We start from the raw sequence: 24,350 nt of genomic DNA, 5'->3' as shown, positions 1-24,350 counted from the left end.
CAGAAATTTTATTATTTCTCTTATTTAATGATGGTTTTCAATATTAAATAAAATGTCCAAAATAATTATGGATTGATGGGCTCATCAGGTTGATGATCTGGTGAATGAAACCCCACAGGTGAGCAAAATCCATGTATTATTTAAGTTCCTAGTTCAGAATCAAATTGGACATAAATGATTTCTAATAATGGACTAGCATGTAAGATTGATTGGATAGCGGTTTCATGGGCTATAGGAGCATAGTGAGGCTCGGTCAATCACATGGATATGCATGAATGATGCATGATCGAACTATAGACCTACTTTGAAGTTTAAGTATAGAACTTCCGGATATATTAGTGGATTCCTTTGACATGAGTGGAATATTGATTTCACTCAATGGATGTTATGGCTGTGGTACACTCAAACGTCTGCCCATAACTGGAGATTATAAAGGGTGTTTCCCGGTTATTTCTGAAATTGAGTGGGAGCTTTGGTTGCCACAAGATTGGATTGAGTCTACCTATTTAATTAGGAATGTGTCTTGGCCCCTTGAAGAGGGAGAATTCAGAAAATGCATGGCCGTGCTCAAATGGATTACACAGTAATCATTTGTTTTGTAATTCTCACTCAGTTTTCAAGAAAAGATTTGCGGACTAATATGATCACGACATGAGATGCAATCATATTATCAAATCGGCACACATTGACTTAAGGAATTTGAATATTGCGCACTTGTCTCAGACAAGTGGGAGATTGAAGGAGTTATGTCTTCGATAAGTGCAATTACTAGATATATCAAGGATCATTATTATGGAGATAATAAGTTCGTTCTCTTGGGGCGTCATCATCTGTTGCTAGACTATGAGAGATGATCTTTGGGCTAGTAAAATAGCCCAAAGCCCGCTAGAATGGATCCTATGAGGTCACACACAAAGGTATTGGGTTAAGCAAGTAAGAGGCCCATTATTGGGCCTTATGAGTATTTAACTAATCATGAATAGGATTGGGCTAGTGTAGTTTGATTGGGATTAGGAATTGGGCTTGGTCATGGACTCTTATTTATGGATATGATCTATAAATAAGATCTATGCCTAGGGTTGCAGACACAAGAGTCACAATCAACTTACTGTGAATTGTGTTGATTGTGAATCAAGGCAACCAAATCCCAATACCCTCACCTCCTTCTTTCTCTCTCACGGCACCCCTCTTCCCCCCCCCTTGGACTTGCGGCCGATCACCCCTGGTGGTGTTTGCGGTGGTTCGTGGTGGTTCGTGACTAGTTCGTTGCTCATACCTCTCCGTAGAATGTCGATTGAAGAGTTCGATCGCGACTAACTAGCATTAGTGGAGGTCTTAACCTGTGCCTGTGGACCAAGTAGAGGAATCACGTTTGAGGTTCTTTGTCTCCCTTGTTCTTGCTCGATTGCTAGTGGAATCACGCTTCAAAGGTATAATTCTTACTCTTTATGTGTTATGCATGAGATCCTTGGTTAGGTGCTATATGAATATGATTCATGATTATTTCCGCTGCGTAGTACCTATAATCCCCAACACAGGTCTCCCACCTTCATATTTTCATCATCCACAGGTGGTCGTGCCATGTCTGATACCAAGCCATTTTTTAGCAGCCATCCGTCATTCCACACATTAATGCTCTCTCCATTCCCCACTCTCCAAGCAAGCCCATCCCATAGTAAGGACTTTGCACCCCAAATACTTCGCCACGAATAACTTGGGTCATGACCCCTATTTGCTTTAATCACATCAGAATTTTTGAAGTATCGTGCCTTCAAGACTTGGTACAACAAAGAATTTTTATTAGTGAGAAGACGCCAACATTGCTTTGCCAACAAAGCTTGATTGAAACACTTCATATCACGAAACCCCATTCCGCCTTTTGCCTTTGGTAAGCATAATTTATCCCAAATCTGCCAATGTAGTTTCCTTGCATTTTCTCTTGACCCCCACCAAAATCTATTTAGCAGCGTATGAATTTCATCGATAAGACCATCTGGAATTTTAAAAATTCTCATCATATAAGTCGGAATCGCCTGCGCCACTGCTTTGATAAGAACCTCTTTACCCGGCTTAGACAACAATTTTTCTTTCTATCCGTTCAATTTCTTCCAAATCCACTCCTTTAGACACAAAAACACAGATTTTTTAGATTTACCAATAATGGTCGGCAAACCCAAATATTTTTCATGTCTGTCCACTTCCCTAACACCAAGAGTATCAACTATCAATTGCCTCCTATCCCTCGAAACACATTTGCTAAAAGCTACTTCTGTCTTACTCAAATTCACTTTCTGACCAGATGCTCTTCCATATTTACTGATTATATCAGCTATTGTCGAACATTCCCGCAGATTAGCTTTTGCAAAAAGTATACTATATATCATCGGCAAAAAATAAGTGAGATATCCTTGGCGCCCTATTACAGATTTTCACACCACTAATCTTCCTCTCTTCCGCCGCTTTCATTAGCAGATTAGAGAAAGCATCCGCACACAACAAGAACAAATACGAGGATATGGGGTCCCCTTGTCGGATCCCCCTAGTGGGAATAACTGAGCCCGAGATTTCACCATTCACCTTAAACGAGAAGGAGATACTTCGAATACAATCCATAACTCTACTAATCCAACTCTCACAAAAACCCAGTTTCCCCATCACCCTCTCCAAAAAACACCATTCCACTCTATCATACGCTTTGCCCATATATATCTAACTTCAGAGCTACATTCCCCTCTCTGCCTTCCCCCTTTCTCTTCATAGAGTGAAAAATTTCGAAAGCAATAAGAGCATTGTCAGTAATCAAACGACCCGGAACAAAAGCACTTTAATTCACAGAGATAATATCATTAAGGAAAGGTTTTAATTTATTGGCCAAAACTTTAGATATTATATTATAAATTACATTACAAGAGCCTATAGGTATGAACTTTGTCATATTTTTTGGGTCATCACATTTGGGAATTAAAACAATGCATGTTCTATTAATTTCCTCAATATTCACCCCACCCCTCCACCAATTTTTCACCAATGTAACAATGTCGGGACCAATAATATGCCAAAATTTTTGGAAAAATAAAGCGTGCATATCATCAATACCGGGTGCTTTGTTTGGATGCATTTGAAAAAGTGCCTCCTTTACTTCCATATCACACGGCTCCACACTCAACACATTATTCATTTCCCCTGACACACGACTTTCTAACCCCACCAAAGCTTCTTCCATATCAGATGGGCTGCTCGTAGTAAATAACCCCGCAAAATTAAATAGTCCTCGACTATCGAACAAATCTTTGTATCCTCCTCACACCATATCCCATCTTTGTCTACTAACCCATGAACTGTGTTTTTCTTCTTCCTTGAGCTTGCCTTGTGATGAAAGTATGCCGTATTTTTATCACCATCACGCATGTCATTTGCTCGAGCACGAGCATACCAATACGAATCTTCCCTTTGGCGCAACTCTCCAAGCTCCCCTGCCAACTTTTCACACCTATGCAACATTTCTACATCCACAATCCCTCCTTGAGCCTTAAGAAGCTCTTCCTCTAATTGCCGAATCTTCTTCTTGGTTTCACCGAAAGACTTAGCAGCCCATTTCTTAAGTTTCTCCGCACACCCTGCAATACGCATATGAGCTTCAGTCCCACATCCATTAGCCCATGCCTTTGCCATAACCGAAGCGCACTCATCATTTGATAACCACAACGCCTCAAAACGAAACAGATTGTTCTTCCTCCCCCTTTCGTAGTAATTAATTGTATCAAGCACAATAGGAGTATGGTCCGATTCTTCCCTATGGAGATGTCTTACAAAATTCCTTGGGAACATTGAACACCAATCATTATCCGCAAGAAACCGATCAAGCCTTTCCTTCACTGTAGACTCCGGTGTTTTACCTCTTTTCCAAGTGAATTTATTCCCTTTATACCCCAAATCTCTTAGACCACATACATCGATGGTTTCTCTAAACGAATCCATTAAACATTCCCTCCTCATCGCTCTCCTTCCTTCTCTTCCATGCTTACAATTTCATTGAAATCCCCGAACATGATACATGGAATAATACAATCCGTTTTAAGGGTTCTCAACATTTCCCAAGTTTTATATTTATTTTCTGTTTCCGGCCAACCGTACACCCCAATCGCTCTCCACACCGGAACACCATCCCTGTTCAACACATCCGCTGCAAAATGGTGTTTCGAGAAAGAAATAGTGGCAACATTCACATCCCTCCACCAAAATCCCATCCCCCCCGATCGACCATCACTACTCAAACAAACACCATTTTCAAAACCACATCTTCTTTTTATTTTCTCCAAAACTGTAGAATCAATCGTCTCCATAAAAAAAAAAAACCACTTTCGGCCTCTCTCTCCAACATAAATTTCGGAGAGTCCTCTCTGTCCAAGGGTTGCCAATCCCTTGGACATTCCAGCTCAAAATTTTCATTTCTGTTCGAGGGCCGGGATTGGTTCCCACCAATAGCCTCTACTAGATTTAGACTGTCTCCAGTAAATTGTGGTACAAACACCTTCATTCTTTTATCACCCTTCTCCTCATTACAACATAACATTTCACCATCTCTAGAAATAACACTTAGGGATGGCAATCCAGTCCGAATCCGACCCTACTCTGCCCCGATCCGAGGTAAAAAATCCGCTCCGAGTCCGAGAAAAAAGTAATCCGAGTTCGACTCCGTTAAAATAATCCGACTCCGAGTCGGAGGAGGGTCGGAGTCGGATCCTAAAAAAAATCCGAGAAAAAAATCCGACTCCGACAAATGTCCGACTTTGACGGATTATCCGACTCCGACTCCAATAGATAGTGGATTTTTGTGTGGGTCATGGTGGCATTGGGTGTGGGTTGTCAAGGCCCAAATAGCCCAACATCTCAAAGTATATTAAATAATGTAAAAGAAACTCGGAGTCGGGTCGGATCGGAGTCGGAGTCGGAGGTCGGATATTGAAGTCGGAGTCGGAGTCGGATTTCGGAGTCGGATGTCGGAGTCGGAGTCGGATGTCGGATTTAACATCCGACTTCTTGTCGGATCGGAGTCGGATTTAGCATAATCCGCTTCGAGTCCGACCCGTTGCCATCCCTAATAACACTCCTCTTTTTATTCCCTGTCATTCCTTGCCCCACACCCTCACCCCCAACGTCAGCCCTCAGCATCAGTGTATCCTCCTCGATTCTATCATATCTTTTCCACCCTCTTCGAATTCCCTCATTCCCAATATTTGACCCTACTCCACTCCCTGCCTCTTTACTGATAATAAGCTCATCACCCCTCCGAGCCATACCCCCTAATATTGAAACATTTCCACATCCGTCACCCAACTCTCCTTCGACATCCTTATTTATCTCACACTCACTACTGCTTACATCAGCCCCCTTAATTACCACCATCCTCCTGCTGAACATCACCATTCCCTGGAAGGACAATCTCATTCCCCAAATTTCCAGCCTCGCTCGTACCCTTTGTTAACCCAAAGCTCTGTTCAGTAGCAATCTTTCTCAGTCTCAAAACTTTCTTATTCGTAGTGGCATCAGTTTCTAGCTGCAACATAGCCTGTCTTTTTATCTGTTTTCAACTTTTATCAGGGGAAGTTGGCGATGAAAATTGTAGTCTCCTTGCAGCTCCAATCGGACCCAACTTGATGGTGGTACGGCTTGACGTAGTCGTACCGTAACCCCCTTTTATTGTACTTAATTTATCACTCCACTTTCTTTCCTTCTCCCTCATAGCATAGGTTTTTTTTTTTTTTTATTATTCTTCAGTGGAGATGCACGAAGCCAGGCACCGTATTGATATACTACTACATTCTCTTGCTCTTCACTAGATTCCTTTAGCATACACTCCTTATCAGTGTGGTCTTACATACCACAAAAGAAACAAAAATCGCCCAATCGTTCATACTTGATGTCCACCCATTTCATCCCAGAGTCAGATGTTCTATCTGCCAGAAAAATACCACGTCTCAATTTTTTATTCACATCTAGCAAAATCTTGATCCGCATAAATTCACTCCACCCCAATGGGTCTGAATCGTCTAGCTCAATAAAACCCCCCATGGCTTCCCCAATTTCATACATCACTGTAGGATTCCTCTTGTTCAAAGGAACATAGTATAAGCGAACCCAAATTGGTGAGTTCGTAAACACAATCTTAGAAGGTTGTTCACCCCCTTGAAATTCCTTCAGAAGCAGTAACTTTTCATCAAAATTGGGTGAGAGATTAGTGATTAATTAAATTTGGTTATAGTTAGTAAATTGTGTTTTAATTTTTTAAATGAGGGTAAAATTAACATTTGACTAGTTTTTTTTTACTAAAAGTGGAAAGAATATTTTTTGTTGCACATAATGTTTAGCGGACAAAAATAGTAAAAGTTGCAGAAAACATTTAATAGTACAAAGTTTTCGATCCGATATTTCAACCATTCACCTAATTAATTTACGGAGTAATTTTTTTTTTTTGTAAAAAAAAACAAATAAAGCTGAAAAGTTGTAATAAAGGAATAAAATGAAATTCCTGGATAAAAAAAGTGTACGGAAAATCAAATTTCACCCCAATATTACTAGTCCCCACCAGTCAATGCAAGGACGTTGGTAATACTCTTCTTCTTCGTCTTCTCTTTTCTCTCTCCTCCACTTTCTTGTCGCATTCACTCTTCAGTCTTCTTCTGCCATTTTATATTGCTTAAACAAATCATTTCTGTAATATTCAACAAATATGGGTGACCCACACAATCCAATTACGGTAAAAACCTTCAAACCCCACCATTATTTTACTCTTTTTTATTGTTTTTTGAGTTTATTTTGAGTTGGGTTGTTGATCATCTTCGTTGTTGCACTACCCACAATTGCAATTTTAATTTTAATGTAACGTGAAAATGGGGGTTTTTTTTTTCTTGATTTATTTCCTAAATTGGCTATTTTTTGTATTTTGTTTGCATTTTTTAGCATATATTTTGTATTTTCTAGCATTTTACTTTGTGGGTGCAGTAAAATTATGAACAATGTGATAGTATACATGTGGGTGAAAATGGGTTTTTGTTCATTTCACTAATTTTGTTACATTTTTGGATAATTTGTTTAATTTTTGGCTTTGAACTGTTAATGGAGGACTTTGGAAGAATTAGGTGAAAAATAAAATTTGAAGATTTGGGCTTATAATTAGGTTTTGCACTTATGCTTAGTTTGATGATTTTGCATAAATTTACTCATTATTTATTTATAAATAATTTACCCACACCCTTTTCTGATTTTCCTTAAATCCCAGTCCCCACAGCAGCAAACTCCTGAACTTTTTAATCATACTTGGGAACAAAGTTTTAAAATCTGTACATTTTGTTGCTTTTAATAAATAATGTACTGAGTTCAAAAAGCTTTTATTGGTGGGAAGTCATAGGATAGTAATGGGTTAGGGTTACCACAAAAATCTGGTAAGAATAGCTTATTGAGGTCAAAAACAGGCCAGAATGATTAATGTTGCAAATCAAGTTCCGCCAAAGTTATGGTAAATGGGTAGCACGTTACTTAGAAAATCTTGCTTATCGTGTTTTTTCAATTGTGGGGAAAATTTGGCTTAAAATTTATTATTAATGCAAATCAAGTTCCGTCAAAATTACAAGGCTTTGTGGTAAAGAGTTCATACAAACATTCTACAGGCACGAATTCCTAGTTTGTCTTGCTCATTAGTCATGAGTATTAGTATATAAATAACACAAAGTGCAACTATATTTTTTAATGTTAGGCTTATTTTTACTGTACTAAGTGTATGGGCCTTTTGTGTTTGGCTTTTTTCTAGTTCTCCGTGCCTTTGTGGAATGATTATTAAAGTGGGTTGTAGCTTTACTATGAATGAACACAAGTATAAATTAATTTGTTTGTCATTCACTATGTTTCTTTCTTCTCCTTAGATTTGCTTACTTGCACTTTTTGGTTTTTTTAGTGTATGAGTTTCTGGAAAAATTGCATATTATTGCATTTTCAGGTTGATAATTTTTTTAGAATTCATTTTATCATTGTAATATTTTTTTACCTTGTATAAATTTGTTCTTAATGGAGATTTGATTTGTAAATGTTCCTTGGGTTACTATTCACGTGTTTCGTGCTCTCTTTAGCTTGGAAAATGGGTAATTAGCTCTTTGTATTTTTGTCTGATTACTTGGGACTTAATACTTTTAGATATAGCAAATTTGTGTTTAGTTAACTTCTCAATGACTACTGTCTTGCATCTTATTTATGTATACTTTCTTTGAATCTTGTTTATTTTAATATGTTAATTTATTAAAGGCTTAATTGTGACATTGTGTAGAGAGATATTACCTCTTAGATTGAGAAATATGCAATGATGTAAAAGGAGCACATATATTAAATGCCAATGAAATCTTAGCTCAAAAGCATAGATTTAATATTAAAACCTAAGATACTATGTTTACAACATTAGAAGTAGAAAACTAGTTGCGAGGAAGAGGATATTGTTGTTGACCTTTGGGTGCAAAGAGGTTCACATGTTGAGCAATGACAATGTCAATAGGTATTGTGTTATTAAGTTTAAGGTATCCTTCTAGTCTGGTTGAGAGGTGAAATTGTAAAAATGGGTTGAAGAATTCAGCTTATTAGTAGAATCTCCATGCATTATTAGGCAGATAGAAACTTTGACTTTTGTCATGTCGCTAAGCTACTAGTTGATTTTGTTGCATTCAAATTAATATAAAGATTACATGGTCTTGTCTTTATAACATTTGATCATCCAGATATTGTGTTGATCTAGGCATTATTTACTAATTAAGTTTGATTTATTTTGTGATAATATCCTTAGTTTCCTTGGAAGGGAAGAGGGATAATATCAGCTTGTCCCACTTTTTTGCTTACAGTCTTTCTTAGTTATTTATGCTCTTTTAGCATCTGAAGGATTATACTGTTGATTTCACCTGTTTTATGCATATTTGAAAGTATATTTTGCTTTTCATTGTTTTAACTTGTGGGGGCTGAGACCACGTTTTAATGGCAGCATTTAGGTGTATTTATGCTGTCACATCTTGTTATTAAGTGATAGACTCTTATAAATCCTTGTAAGCCGTGTTTAAGTTACTTTTTTTTTTTTTTTTGCTACAATGTGATGACACACAAGACTTTAGGATCTGTTAACACTTCTTCACCACATGGAAAGAAGGCAGATGTGAATTATGCTAATAGCTGCCATCAATTTTCATTTGGATTACTTCTTTTGTATTCTGTAAATGGGCCATCAATTACATAATTTTCTCAAGGCTCAGCGGTGATAACTTGTATTATGTAGTCTCTATTGCGTTTCAATTATGATTAGTGTCATATGAAAGGTCCTCGTTTCAATTTTGACTTAAATGAAACATATAACCTTTCATCCCGTGGTTCTGCAATGGTCTTCTTGGTGTTTGAATCTTTCTTATAGCTTATTTGATTGCTTTATGTGAAGCAGCACTTGCCTTTTATCGTAACAAAGGTTGAGCTAATTTACCCGTGAAAAACTAATTTTGTCAAGGGACATGGCCAAAGTAGAGGGGTTATTGTCCCTTAAAATACTTGTTTCTTTTGTGAATAGTTGTCTACTTCATAGTTTCATTTCATGCATGATAATTGCACTCTGGCAAAACACATTAATCATGCATGATTGCCTTGCCTTGCCTGTACTAATGTGCCTTTCTAACTTTCTTTGGCACACATCTTTATTGTACTATTGAATAGTTAGAGACACTAATTGTCCTTAAAGTTGCGTGATTTTGCAAAGGCCAGTGATACTTGAGCATTATATTCTCCATGCAAGAGCAACTGTTTTAGGAGCTATGTAAATTGACAGTCTAAGATTTTCTCCTCTTATGTGCAGGACAAACCATGTGAGATATGTGGGAGTGTTGGCTGGGTAGATCCCCTCAGAATTTGCTCTAAATGCAAAGTAACCCGTGAACACATGTATGGTAACTTATATCTTCTGATTATTGCAAATTTTAGCCATTAGTTATAAGTCATTCTCTATCTTGTTTTGAAGTTAATTAATGTCTTTAGACAGGCTTCTCTCTTGACATTTATTTCACAATATTTGATTGCTGAAGTTGACTTCTGAAGCTATTGTTCTTGGCCATTTGGGTATATTGTACCATACTTATCTTCAGAGTTGGAGATTGTTCACATCCTTAAGATCATTATGTCCCTACTTTTCACTGCATCTTCATCAATCACAAGCAATGTTGCATCAATTATCATACACAATATCGCTTTTTATATTAGCTGCTAGAGCTGGAAAGAAGAGGGTCAGGATCATGGTCCTTCTATCTTCCTGAACGTGTTAATTTGTTTACAACCTTCATACTTTTTTTTTGTTCATCATGAACTGTAAAAAGATAGTAAAAGGGGGGGGGGGGGGGTGGGGTGGGGATGGTTGTGCTGTAATGCCCTTTAAGGATAACTTGGATTTCTTGAAAGGCCATTAATAATTCCATTGAAAAACTGATTAATTTTGAGTGTTTTGATGGCCTCCTTTTTGTTTGTATCTGAATTCCAGCTATTGCATGCGAGTAGCTTATAATGGTGATCAAGAAAAATGGGTTTGCGAAGAATGCGACTCCTCCAATGTTGCAAATCAGTTGCCTTCGAAACCAGGTATCCTTTTGAATTTCTGGAAACATCTGTATAATTCTTTCTAGCAATGACTAATTTGTTCTGCAGCTTCAAGCAAACAGCCTAGTGGCACAGGGCTGAGGTTTTCAATCAAGAAGCCCCCTCCAAATACAAGGGTGCAGTATATATCACCTGAGGAAGCAATAGTCCTAGAAACTGAAGCAATGAGAAACAACTTATCTTCTCCAAGCAAATCATCTTTTGCACATAGGTCGCCAACACCATTCAGAATTAAACCAAATCCTACAGTTGGGATTTCTCGACGCAGGGAGCCCCAGAGTGACTGGAGCTTGCCTAGCGGTTCAAAAGATAGGAAGTCTTTAGCTTCTACTGGTATCAGACAATTCAGAATCTTTTTACTTCTATCCTGGAAAATTTCGTGGAAAGATCTGTGCCTGTTTATTTTTTGGTAGGGTTTAAATGGTTAATTGCTGGGCATAACGTGGATAATTTTTTATTTCTGAGATTATTTTTATGTATAGGCAAGGAAGAAATGTTTATTTTGCAGAATGCTTTTGATCTTTATGAAGCTACTCAGATAAAGTTGGCAAGAGGGTAAAGATACCTAAAATTTGTGGTAATGCAAATTAGTCTATTTGAGTTAGCTTGGGAAAGGGGGCAGGGAGTTTGTTAGAAGGAATGGAAAATGCTTTGTATAGAGGTGGTTAGAGAGGGTTAAACAGAAAATTATTGAGAGGTTTTCACTTTGTTTTAGTTTGTTTCTGGGATTGTTCAGGCACTCGAATGACTCGGATTGTAAACCTCATTTAATGATTTGATAGCATCAAACTACAATCTACTATCATTTTCCCTCAAATTCTCTTCTTCTTCCTCATTTCTTTTTTGTTTTCTTGTGTTTCTGTTGTATTACACCCAATCCTGGTAGAAGTACAGATAAATGAGTGTAGGATTCTGTATGTCTAATCCTCTCCCATTTTTTTTTTGCCACTGAAGCTTGTTTAATAGAGCTTGTTGCTATTCTGGTACCATTTCTGCTCCTGCAGGAATTAGACTTAGATAAAGTTTCAATTACTAGCAGTTAGGTCCTTTAATTTCTGCTTGTTAATTTTAATATAAATTGACCCTGTGATGTCTGTTTACTTGTAAGCTGTATTTTGCTGCAACACAATGTTTGCACTCTTGAGTCTTAATTTAAGCTAGTGGAAGACCAAATTGGCTAGATGTGTCGTAGCTGTTAGACTTGTTACCAATTACTGTTTTTGCAAATAAATTTTGTCTGATAATAATAGCTGACCTGATTTCTCATTTGTCCATTTATTTCCAATAATATACCCATGATATATAGGTCTGGATTCCTTTTATATGAAACAAAGGTATTGCATTTATGAGGATTGGATGAGTTTGTTTATGGACCCTTCTAAAGATTCTGTTGGTTTGCTCTTCTTGCTGGAGTAATTGTGGTTGAAATGGAGTATCAAAACCAATCAGTATATGTGTTCCAAGCTAGAAACCTTTGTGGTGTAGTCATATTTATTGTTTTATGGTATGATTGCACGAGTGTTTCCAGGGGTAGCTTTGATTCACACATTAATTGATTGGTATGCCCATCTCTTTCTAGTTTCTGACATCTCTAGTCCTCTATTGATATACCTTTGTCTTTATGTAATTGGCATAATTCTGCTTTCTGTATGAGTGGTTTGTAATTGATAGTATTGTAGTGTAGTCTAAACATGTTCTGAACTTCAGCTGTGGAGATGGAGAACAGTAGAAAGGTTCTAATTTGTAGTATTGCTTACTTGTGTAAGCTGTATGATTCAATAAAACTTGGAACAATGCGTAGAAGGATTTTCATTATAAAATTTCCCCGTGCTCTTCCTAGCCTTGTGTCATTATAAAAATGAAAAAGAAAAACAGAGCAATGCATAGAAGGATTACATTTCATTGTGAATCTTAAAATAGTCTTTGAAAATTTACCATGATTTTTATTTATTTATTATTATTGTTTTTTATATTGAGTGTTTTCCATCTCTTATAAATCCTTGGAGTTATTGTAAGTGAGAATTTGTTTTGGGCCTTTTAGGCTTTAGAGGAAACACATTATCTGATAAAGTTTACTGCTTAATTTGTACATGTTCTTTGTAACCTGAAAAGGTCATTTTTTGCTATAATTCAATGATTCACTTTGCTGCTGCTTCCATCGTCTTTTCTCATCTATTTACTAGGGTATGTTATCAAAGCATGACACATTTGTGATCTCTTTGGCAGTGGTAGAGAATTCTGTATTCCAAAAAGAGCATGCTTGGCAAGATTCATCGACATCTAGACGATCCTTAGCTAGAAATACGCAAACATCAAATGTTATGCATAAGGAAAAAGGTAAGCATCATCTGTACATTACTTACCAGCGCATGAGCAAAAAAGCTCATATTTCTTGCTATTAAATTCTATAATATGCATTCTTGTTTAGATTTTCATGTATGTGCTAGCAAAATGATGATTTACTGCGTTGCTAAGCTTGAACAGGATGGCCATTCTCAAACTCGTAGTCTCAAGGAATGAATTATTTGAAGTTGAAAGATATAACAGAAAAGATTGGCTTAAGTTTGATGAAAGAATTATTTTATAAAAAAGTAAGACTAATGTAAGTATAAGGAAGAGAATGAGGTACATCTACACTACAGAGTGCATATTACTTCGTATTGAAGTCATGAAATTTGAAGACTAGTGTGAGACCATGAGTGCAATTTTGGGGTAGGTGATTTGCTGTAAGTCCTAATTTTTCTAGGCATGTATAGCCTTTTTTTTTTGGGTGGCTGTGTTGTGCGTCAAATATTGATATTGTATTAGATTGACGAGCTCTAGAAGATCCTTATGGCTGAAAAGTTTCTCCCTTTTACAACTGCGAAATTTTTTTAAGATTGAGTGACATTGTCTTTCTGTGTATTGGTCAAGGCATAACCTCACTTTTCTTCTCACTGTTTATTATGGTTCATTGACTGCTAACTCCAACTTCACTTGTGTAAAGATGGCCTATTTTAAGCCTTTTTCCCCCCTTTCCGGTGTCAGCTAAGAGTGAACTGTGAACAAACCACATGACTAGCTGATGAATGACTATAGCCTAAATCCCATTTTCCTGGAGTTTATGTTTGTGACCTCCATTTGACAAAGATCTCCCTTATGCCTCTCTATTTCAGTGAGCCAAAACCAATGTTTATGTATAAGCGCGTTCCTGTAAGTAATTATGTATGTTTACTATCTTGTAACTATAAAATTGAGTTTTTTTTTTTTCTTCCCTTTGTTTTATTTTTATTATCTGCCTGATTTACAATAGACTTGCTTTTGGTTGTTATGTTTGATTATGCCTTGTTAAATGAAGGAATGAGTTTAAGAAAAGCTCCTTAATTCATGTTTAGTTAAATAAAAAGGTGCATCCACTGGGATTCAGATGAGATTGTGATTTATATGGATTATCATGGAATGTCATAAAAGAAAGTCTTATTAAGTAATCTACTGTCTTGCTCGGAATTTTGAAATTCTGTATTGTCTTGTAGCTTTTGCTTTTCTGCTGCAAAATGTACTACTTAATCCCATATTCCCAAGTGCTCAACTTGTCTTCGTGTGCGCTTTCTAGAAGCATCTGCACGGGAAAGTCCGACTGCTAAGCGTGTGACTTTTGGGAAACTTCCCAAGCCTGCTGCTCAAAGAGACAATATCAATTCAGGCCATACTTCCACGCAGTTAGGTCAGCGTTTGCCTGCTGTAAGTTCAGGTACGTTGACACTTGAGAAATTAATTTCTGATCAAGTCAGATACTTTAAGGATGAAGATTCTTATTATGTTGTTTCATCAAGATTTTCCTACTAAATGTGCTCAGTAAGATACAACCAAAACCTTTCTTTTGCTACTATACAACCAAAGCATGATCAACTTGTTGATTCTTTACCTATATCATTCTTATATTTTATTTTTTTAGCTGGCCGTTGCAAAATTTATCTTTCTCAGCTTCTTGACCTTTGTTCCAGATGGATGTGCACAGCAATTTGGTGCAAACACTCCTGCTGCTGAGCTTTTGCCGAATAAAAATATTTCTAGAACTGATATAAACTCAGGGGATACTTCTCAGTTAGTCCATACTTTTCCTAATGTAACATCGGGTATGTCTATGGAAGTATGTAGATTAATTGTTTGTCTATTACAGAATTACCCAGGTGCATTTGGCTTCTTAATTTTAACCAAATCAGGGAATTTGTGTTCAAAATGCTTATTATAAAAGTCACAATCAGTTTTCTCTCTGAAAGCTTTTTAGTTGTGATCATTTACATAAGCATTGTGCCAAGCTAAGTTTGGCCTAGTGCAAAAGAGAAACTCCCAACCTCAAGGTTGGGGGTTTATTTCCCACTAGTGGCACGTTGGGAGAGGGGAACCCTTTACCTTTTCCCCCACTCCTAAAGGGTGTATAGCCAGCTAACACCAGCCTGGTTTACTGCATTTGTTGCAAAACATATGTCCTCAAGTTGTAGTGCTGTACAGCCTACTACTTTCCAGACTGAATTTCTCATAGTTTAATATGTTTGACCAGGAATGGATGTTTGTATTGAGGCTTGGAATAAGAAAACTGATCCTAAGGGGAGGGAGTCTCCAAAAGTTACAATGGTGTTTGATAGCCATCTACCTAACCATCCTGCAATGTCCCCGACGTGGAGGTGATATACACTTTGCTTTGACATATTGAAGATTATTAATTTGGAGCAGTTTTTGTGAGGGTGCACTGACTATTGATTTCATCCCTGCAACATGTTTTTACATGAAAAGTATATAATCTCTTAAATTTTAGAAGTGCACGTTAGTTTGATGAGGCACACGTTTCACATCTGTGCTTTGCACCTAGGGACTAAGGTCCCTGTTATCTTGTGCCATGAACTTTTTCAAACACAGATTTGGAAAACTTATGCCCCCTAAATATATTTGGTACGACCCTCATTCCCTGTGGAAAAAATTGGAGAATTTTCTGGCTCCTCCCAGTGTAGACAAGAGTGCAAATTATTCAACTTTGCAGTAGCCAAATTTAGCAGAAGCTACCACATTATAGCTGATATATGCTGAACTGTAAACATTGCCACTTACCTGACTTTCCTATTCTGACATGTGAAATCTTGTTTGCTTCGACAGGGGAACTTTTCAGATCACAAATGATGTTGGGCTTTGTAATATTTTCAATGACATTCAAGCACATCCTCCTTGTAAGGTTCACAGGAAAGTGTACCAGGTGTCGAAACAATTTCCCAAGACACTTGCATTAAACATGCTGCCTCAAAGGGATTATTGGGTGGATATCTTTGAGGACGATGTCCCTGGTGAGCTTCACATTGGCCTATATTTTCTCCCTCCTAGGCTGTCCAATAAGAATGGAGGTTTTCCTGCATCAACTTGTGACCTTGAGCAAAGATACTATTCCCTTTTGGACTATCTTGATGAGCATGACTATCTCTTGAGAACTAGCTTTGATGAAGTGGAGCTAATTGTTTTTTCCTCTAAACATTTGCCAAAAGATTCTTGCAGTAAGCTTTGCCCTTACTCTTTAAACTTGTATTTTTGACAACTTTATGTCTCCAACTTAATGTCATTATTTCTGTTTCCTTGTGTTACCACAGAAATAAATCAAAAGTCTTTCTTGTGGGGAGTCCTCCGTCCTTCTGTGGCTAAATTAGGAGCATCCAAGACAACTATTCCTGCACAAAACTCTGAGGTGATAGATGAGATCACAGAACCGTCAAGAACAAAGTCTTTGTCAGCGAGGGATGATGCTGTCCATTCTTCATACAGCCAGCAAGTACAGCAGCCAATGTCAGAAGAGCATGAAGCCGAAGACATGGTTGTTGATATGTTAGGAGGAAGGGAATTGGATAATATCGACATTGTTGTTTTAAAACCCACTGTCAATTCATGTGATGGCCTCATAAAAAGTGAGATAGAGACAGGCAGCGAGGTCAAAGCATCGCCAAAGAGCACAGGGGAGTCAGTACTTGAATTCTCTCCGATCAAAATTGAAAGAGAGTGGACTAACTCAAAAGCAATAGAGGACACTGGCTTGGAATTCGAGAAAGAATTGCAAAGGAGTTTTGATAGATTTGCAGCATTGATGGAACTAAAAAATGCAGGCAGTTTTGTAAGCAAAGTCAAACAAGAGGCTGATGCCCAAGAGCAGCTATTCTAAGCGATGAGCATGATAACATCATCTGTAATTAGACAGTGGACAGCATTAACTTGTTAACAATTAGGCAATACCAGAAATGTACAGCAAACAGCATACAGGAAATTAGTGAGCTACATCAGGAATCAGTGTAGATATAGGACAGAAATAGCTTGGTTTCCTCAGAAAAGAAGTATGCGCGATGGCTAATTTCAGGGATCTTTACTAAGCCCAAAACTCGATTTTTTTTGTTTCTTACATCATACAAGTATTTTTCATGTGGGAAATGGAAAATTGTGTTCGTTTTTTTTTCTTTTTCGTGCGCCTTTTTTTCCTCCCTTTTGGTAGAATCTTAACTCATACAAACTTGAAGCTTAAGTTTGGATTACATTAGCTTGTTATTGTTGAGGAGAAATGATTGAACCTTGAACGATATAGATGCTGAATCTTATAAATCTAAAAAATGAGCTTACATTTTTCACTTTGTTCATGTAGCAAAAAGAAGGAAAAGGATGGGAGGGGTATGTTCTTTTGTCAATTTCGGGTTCAATTTGAATTTCTAAGAGTTTACTCTTAAAACCTTACTAGAGTATTTTTCACGGCTACATAAAATAATGACGCAAAAATCGATATATTTCTCGATATTCAAATGAGGTCTTTATGGTATTTTTTTTTTCTTCATATACCCGGAACCCTTGAATAATACATAAAAAGACGATGAGAGGTAAGTACGGAGTACTCTATAACAATAGTCTTAGGCCTGTTCAGTTCACCTCTTAAAATAAGGTGATGTGAAGGGGACCTTACACGGAGTATAAAATGCGACAACGGGGTAGAATTTTTTTTTTTATTTCCTCAATTCCTCCTATACTCTGAATCCTTCTCTTAACAATGGCAGCTCCTGGAAAATGCATATTGGTTTCAGGTGCCCCAGTAAGTAACACCTTTTTTTTAATTAATAATTCTATTTTCATCAATTTATGAGCTTAAATTCTTGTTCTATGATTATTAGGGTGTAGGAAAAACAACTTTAATAATCAGAGTATTGGAAAATCTGAGAGCTTTAAACCCCAATTTGAAGGTCCAAGGTTTCTATACTCGTAAGTAATTCTATCCAATTATGCTGCCCTTTTCTGCAAATTTTTTATTCAAAGTAATAATTTTGATTAATATGAAACTTATGTGATAATGATGTGATTGTGTATTTGGGAAGGTGAGATTAGACAAGGAAATGAGAGGGTTGGTTTTGAGGTGGTAACTGTGAATGGTCAACGAGGTACCCTTGCTTCTATTAACAATCCCAGGTACAAACTTTACCAACCCTTTCATATTTGTGTGTGTGGAGAGATATAATGTCTGGTAATGATGTAGACGGGATTTGATTGCGTGTTTTGGGATTTGTCCAAAATGACTTTAATCAACTAAGTTGGTTGACATCCTCGGGGGCTTTGAAAATTTTTTGTGATCTAATTGGGATAATTGAATGTTTACTTTACAACTCTTGTGCTTATAATTGGGATAATTGAGTGAAAGTAATGTCATATCATCCTTCATATGAGAAGGGGTTTTAGTCTAGTTTATTAAAGAGTATGTTATCACCAAGTCAAATTGAGCTTGTGAACCCAGATAACCAAATGAGATATTATGGGGTTCTTTATTTCCATATATGGCGAAATTTCCCTTTTTATTATGAACTTGCTTATTGAATTGGCAAATGATTAACTTTGATTTGAAAATCTCAGGGTCTTCCATTGTTTGGTATTGTTTCGATTTAAACATGAATGCCTTTTTGGTTGTTTGATTATGCTTTCAAATTCCTGTAATTCTGAAAGCATGCAATGATCTGCCTGAGCTGTTTGAAATTTGAATTAGTGGAACAGTTGTATGGGCATTTCACTTACATTAGTTACCTATACACGATTCTCACTTGTCGATGGAAAGAGTAACAGTTTCTGGTGTTTTCCAGCTTCCTTGTGAAATAATTGTTTGCTGAGAATTATGCTTTGCCTCTCCTCTATCCCACCAAGGCACCAACTGCCTATATGTTCATGTTAAACTCTGCCTTAATTGTTATTTTGAAAGAATCTACCTTAATTGTTTGTTGAAGAATATCTCTAGCCTCATGAAACAATGCCTTTCACATCTAACACATTTTTGTATTGTGGCAGCCCTGAATCTGTGCGGTGGCCTACTGTTGGAAGATATCGGGTGGATATAGCTTCTTTTGAAAATATAGCTTTGCCTGAGTTGCAGGTAACTTGCACTGTCCTAACTCTTCTGTCAGGTGAAAATGAGTTTTTTTTTTTCCCTTCCCCCAAGACTACTTCAAATGCGATATAACTATCCAGTGAAATTCTCATTACAAAATATAATAAGCCTTACAAAGTTGCTGCTTGGATTATTCGTGTAATGCTTGTGTGAAAACTCTAAGCCAACTGAAATTATGTCTAGTATATTATTGCTGAATACTTGACTGGTTTATGTTTTAAATCTGTTGTTTTCAATCTTGATGGAGGGAATTTCCTATATTTTTTTCTGATTAAATCATAGAAGGTAGCGTTGTATATCAAGTGCTGACTCTGAAACCATTTTAAGATTCAGTTGTAATAAAATTTACTCAGTAACAAATTATTTTATGATTTCAGCAGCCAACTATCTATAATAACCTTTTGATATCTGTTTAGAAATTTATCTGTCTCATCTGATTTTTGACAGCCTAATTTTGTCTTGCCAGATTAAAGAAGATACAGACTTGTTTGTTATTGATGAAGTTGGTAAGATGGAGTTGTATAGCTCATCATTCTTTCCTGCAGTCTTGAACCTCTTGAACTCCAATATCCCTGTCTTGGCTACAATACCAATCGCAAGACATGGCCGAGATATACCCGGAGGTATGGTAGCTAGTGACTTAAGCTTCTTTGTTCTCTGACGAGTCATACTATCATTTAGAATATATATATATATATATATATATATATATATATATATATATATATATATATATATATATATATGTCTATACTCTCAAGTCTTTTACTATGTGTTCACACCGTATTCAGTCAGTGTTACTTGAGATTATTCATTGTATGACCAACTCAAGTCTCTTCTATCCTTAATTCGTTCTATATGTGTTATTATCTGTTTTCGACATTCAAAGTTGCTTTCATGAAATTTGCAAATCCTTTACGCTGTCATTAACATGTATGCAGTTGCAAGGCTGAGAAACCATCCGGGGGCAATCATCTACACGCTCGACCCTAATAACAGAGATACATATAGGGAAAGGGTTTACTCTCACTTGGTTGATCTATTCACTAAGAATTAGATGTTGCAGGCATGGTGATGTTTTTGGGGATCAAAAATGGTGTTTGAATGAAAGATCCAATTTGTTCTTTGTTTTATTTTCTTGGTGGTGTGTTCGATTTTTTAATCCTATGATTATAGTCCTTACTGATGGTGTATGTTATTTATATAAAAAATGATTTGAGATAAAAGTCAAACTAAAGAAAATAGAGGTCGTAACTTCTTCAAATCCGTATAATTAAAGCAATGTAAGTGTTTCGGATTTGGTCCTTGAATGGACCTGCAAAATAAACCCCAGGGAGTGAACCCCGCACCCCGGGGCATAGCCTCCAACGCCCAAGTTAGATGCCATACAATGCATGTTTTTGAGAGGATTTAGAGGAGAGAGAGTGGAGGAGGATGGTCATTTTAGTGTAAGACTGACCTCTCCTTTACCTTTGGCCCCTTGATGGATATTTATAGTAGTATAAGTGTGGGCGCAAATTCTTTGCTACACCCTTATGTAGCTAAGCTAGCTGCAACAGCAACATATATATATGAATATTTAATACTTCAGAAATAAACATACGTTTTTTTTTCCCTTTCTTAATATCTTAACTCTTCCTCTTTTATTACTTCTATTAATCTCTCCCCTCAATTTTATCCTCATTTTGAAACTTTCTTTCTTTTATTATTTCTTTAAAAATGAACTAGTAATTCTTTCAAAAAAAAAAAATATATGAACTAGTAAATATCTCACTTTCCTTCAATCATAATTCTTCTTCTTTGTCTTTCTACTTCGAGCATTTTCCAATTTGTCATCATTGTATCAATCCCCATTATCATCATCTTCTTCGCGATTGTGAATTGTGAGGTAATTTTGAGTTTTTTTTTTTGGTTTATAAATATGTGAATGTTACAAAATTGTTGACTTCTATCAATTTTCATTTGTGATTTGTAATTTTCTAAGTTATCACATGATAGATCAATTATTATTTTCTCTATAATGAACCAAGATAAGATTTAAGATGGATATTTAAATTTATGGAGTTAAAATAATTAAAATAGAAATTGTGTATAATTTTTGTAAAATAAAATGAACACGTGGTACTTTTAAAATGAACATGTAGTACAAAATGAACATTTAATACATAAAAAATGAAAATTTAGTACAAAGTAAATGAACATACTTTAACGATTTATTTTTATCTTTATATTTTATTAATAATTATATATAAATAATTTGAACCTATATGAATACACATAGTATTAAAATCATATTCATTTTTAATATACTAAATGTTCACAACATTTTTTGATGTGTTCATTTTTATGTATTCATCTAATATTAAATGTTCATTTTTTAAAAGTGTTCATATTTTTATATGAAATGTTCATTTTATTATGCATGGTCTGATCTAGCTATTCTATAAATTGTACGATAAATGTTCAGTTTATCCTAAACATTCATATTTTTTCACGTGTTCATTTTTTAACGTGTCATATATATATATATATATATATATATATATATATATATATATATATATATAAAACATTCATTTTTTTTTTAATCCATCGTCATCATCTTGCAGGATGATTGAATTTTTTTTTTCCTTTTCATCATCATCGTGAGAATGATGGATGATTATTTACACTAAAATAATCTTTATAGTTATCCCAAAATTATACTTGTCAATGGCTCATTAAAAAAATTTCTGCAGTAACTTTTTTTTTTTTTTTTAAAGAAGTTTGTTAAGTTTAGTCTTATATTTAGAGAAGGAAGGATGCACAAGCGCAACCATAATAATTAAATAAAATTTAAAAGTGTAGTAATAAAAAATAAAAAATATTATGTAACATTATATATTACTACTTAATTGAGAATAAGAGTAAGCTTTAACATTATAAATACTAAAAATAATACTACCTCCGTTAATTAATATGTGCAACAAAGAAATATTTTATGTCTTACAAATAATACCCCTTTGTTACACATAATAATTAACGGAGATAGTATTACTCCATACTCCTTTCTTCTCACATTACTTGTACTATAAAATATTACAATTATAGTTTTTTTTATGCTTTTATTTTACAAACAATGATTTCGTTTAATACGTTTTTTAATCAATGAATAATGAAAATATTATTGTACTGTAAAATCGTACATAACACAGGTTCTAAAATATATATGTACCAAATATGTAATATACACCTTGCTCAAATCACCACCTTGGGCCCACTGATTGATGAAAGAGTAATACTCCGTAGGCTAGTATCTTGGGTTGCTATGAAGACTTGCATTTACTTTAGAAAAATTAGAAAATAACACCCAAAAATTGTCACAAATTTTGATAATAACACCACCAAAAAAAAGTTTTATTATAACACCACAAAAAAAAAACCAAAAATTTGCTTTCACCACCACTTAACTTTGCCATCCAAAAAAACTGTTAAGTGGGCCCTACACAGTACACGTGTCAATCAACTATTGGATAAAAAATTCAAAAAAAAAAAAAAAAACCCTATAATCCTAACTCAACCACCACCACCACCACCGGCGCCCATGGCTGGCACCCCAACCCAGCCCCTAACTCAACCCTACCATGGTCGGCACCCCAACTCAGCCCCTATCACTGTCTCCCAGACGTCGCCGAACCACCCAGACCCCAAACCAGCCCAGCCCCCATCATCGTCTCACCGCCGTCGCCGAACCACCTAGACCCTAACCCAAACCAGCCCAGCCCCCATCATCGTCTCCCTGCCGTCGCCGAACCACCCAGACCCAACCCAAACCAGCCCAGCCCTCATTATCGTCTCCCTAACCCGAATTCATCGCCAAACCACCCAAATCCAACCCTAACCAGCCCAGCCACTGTACTCCTCTACCAAACCCAACCAAAAGACGTCGCCAAACCGCCGAAACCCCGACCCACCCATACCCAAACCCACTAACCGCCCTACTCCTCTCACCCTCATCTTGAACCAAATCGGGGATCGGGTTCTTTCGTAGGTACGTTTGAGCTGATTTCGACAGTCAATGGGTGGTCGACTGGCTGATTTTGTGGGTCGAGGGTGGTCGGTTGGGATTGGGTGACGGCGGTGGAGGCTGGGTTGGAGAACGGTTGTAGGAATGGCGGCGTCAATGGTGGCTGGGTATTTTAAGGGTTTTCCTTTTTTTTTTTTTTTTATTTTAATCCAATGCACAATTGACATGTGTATAATGTGGGACCCACTAACGGTTTTTTGGATGAAAAAGTTAAGTGGTGTTGAAATCAGAATTTGTTTATAACCATATAATATGTATAATTTGTTTATAAATCAAGGTTTAGCTCATGTGAGAAGAATAATTTATGTGAGAAGCATTACATAGTATACATACCATCAGCTTGAATAAATCTAAAGACTCTAATGTTTGCACTTTATTAGTGGCAAAAGGGTAAATATAGGTATATTTAAGTATTCTTTTATTTATTTGCACTGCAATACTCCAACTTTTCTACCTCATATGCTCTTAGCCTTTTCTTTTAAAGATGATTCGTCTTAATCAAATACAATGCGTTTCTGCAATTTTTGGGTAACTTCTCATGTTCAAATTATGGTCCATGATTTCTCAGCTCAAGAGTAAAGTATATACCTTGCCACTCAGATGTAAAATATTAGGGCAATTGCCCTAATAATTGATGTTGTGACTCGTTTGAAAGAATGTAAACTCTTCTATGACGATCTCGTGAGTCTATTATGGCAAACTTAGTAGGTGATGATTAATTTTGGATCTTAATTGGTAATTTTTTATTTTTTTATTTTTTACTTAACAAATGTATAATGAAGAATCAATGTATTTGTAATGAAGACTTAATGTATCATCAATTCATATTAGATGTATTTGAGTATTTTGTGGAGTTTAGATCAATGCTGAGAGATATTTGTACATCTGATGGGATGCATGGACACTTCATCCAACTGTTGTGCCCAGGTCGGACACCGTGTCAAGACACTAATATCCGTGGGACACATGACGACACGTCTCGGACAGTATCCTACTATGATATAGGTTGTTCAACTTTTTTTTATTGAGAAATTTTAAGTAGAGTAAGATAAATAAGGTAATTGTTAAATGATGTGGGTGCCTTCATGTTGTTATATGATACTATATAATATCATGAGAGGACGAAATGACAAATATATGGTCAAATTCTTTTTTTTTAAAAAAGTATATTTTATGAATATTAACATCCCGTACCCGTGTACCTTA

At 36.1% G+C, this 24,350-nt stretch overlaps 3 protein-coding genes across 7 annotated transcripts; 2 read left to right on the top strand and 1 right to left on the bottom strand.

Annotated features, from left to right (window-relative positions):
- Window positions 1-3,198: 3,198 nt before the first annotated feature.
- LOC145576119 (uncharacterized) lies at window positions 3,199-3,978 on the bottom strand. The gene has a single exon (XM_081633912.1). It carries the CDS (start codon window positions 3,976-3,978, stop codon window positions 3,199-3,201), a length of 780 nt encoding a protein of 259 aa, XP_081490038.1.
- An 11,902-nt stretch (window positions 3,979-15,880) lies between these two features.
- On the top strand, window positions 15,881-17,292 carry LOC145588467 (uncharacterized). The gene is made up of 2 exons (XM_081645119.1): window positions 15,881-16,178; window positions 16,272-17,292. The coding sequence occupies exons 1-2, from the start codon at window positions 15,923-15,925 to the stop codon at window positions 16,832-16,834; spliced, it is 819 nt and encodes a 272-aa protein (XP_081501245.1). The 5' UTR covers window positions 15,881-15,922; the 3' UTR covers window positions 16,835-17,292.
- A 234-nt stretch (window positions 17,293-17,526) lies between these two features.
- LOC145588432 (uncharacterized) lies at window positions 17,527-20,202 on the top strand. 5 transcript variants are annotated; one of them, XM_081645090.1, is made up of 6 exons: window positions 17,527-17,735; window positions 17,823-17,910; window positions 18,034-18,114; window positions 18,979-19,063; window positions 19,545-19,701; window positions 20,020-20,202. In XM_081645090.1, exons 1-6 carry the CDS (start codon window positions 17,702-17,704, stop codon window positions 20,133-20,135), a joined length of 561 nt encoding a protein of 186 aa, XP_081501216.1. In that variant the 5' UTR covers window positions 17,527-17,701; the 3' UTR covers window positions 20,136-20,202. The 5 variants fall into 5 exon arrangements, with proteins under 5 accessions (XP_081501216.1, XP_081501224.1, XP_081501209.1 ...); XM_081645098.1 differs by having other exon boundaries at window positions 17,527-17,743; XM_081645083.1 differs by having other exon boundaries at window positions 17,528-17,743; window positions 18,024-18,114.
- Window positions 20,203-24,350: the final 4,148 nt, after the last annotated feature.

The sequence above is a fragment of the Chenopodium album genome, chromosome 2 (assembly GCF_948465745.1).
Source record: "Chenopodium album chromosome 2, dcCheAlbu1.1, whole genome shotgun sequence".
Taxonomy (NCBI): Eukaryota; Viridiplantae; Streptophyta; class Magnoliopsida; order Caryophyllales; family Amaranthaceae; genus Chenopodium; species Chenopodium album.
This window is presented reverse-complemented; position numbering and strand designations above follow the sequence as displayed.

Bases quoted from the DNA above. Each gene is read 5' to 3' on its own strand.
- LOC145576119 (XM_081633912.1), bottom strand. From the start codon at position 3,978: ATGGATTCGTTTAGAGAAACCATCGATGTATGTGGTCTAAGAGATTTG.
- LOC145588467 (XM_081645119.1), top strand. From the start codon at position 15,923: ATGCTGCCTCAAAGGGATTATTGGGTGGATATCTTTGAGGACGATGTC. The intron at 16,179-16,271 runs GTAAGCTTTGCC...GTGTTACCACAG, and splicing joins TTTGCCAAAAGATTCTTGCA to AAATAAATCAAAAGTCTTTC.
- LOC145588432 (XM_081645083.1), top strand. From the start codon at position 17,702: ATGGCAGCTCCTGGAAAATGCATATTGGTTTCAGGTGCCCCA. The intron at 17,744-17,822 runs GTAAGTAACACC...TATGATTATTAG, and splicing joins TATTGGTTTCAGGTGCCCCA to GGTGTAGGAAAAACAACTTT. The intron at 19,702-20,019 runs GTATGGTAGCTA...ACATGTATGCAG, and splicing joins TGGCCGAGATATACCCGGAG to TTGCAAGGCTGAGAAACCAT.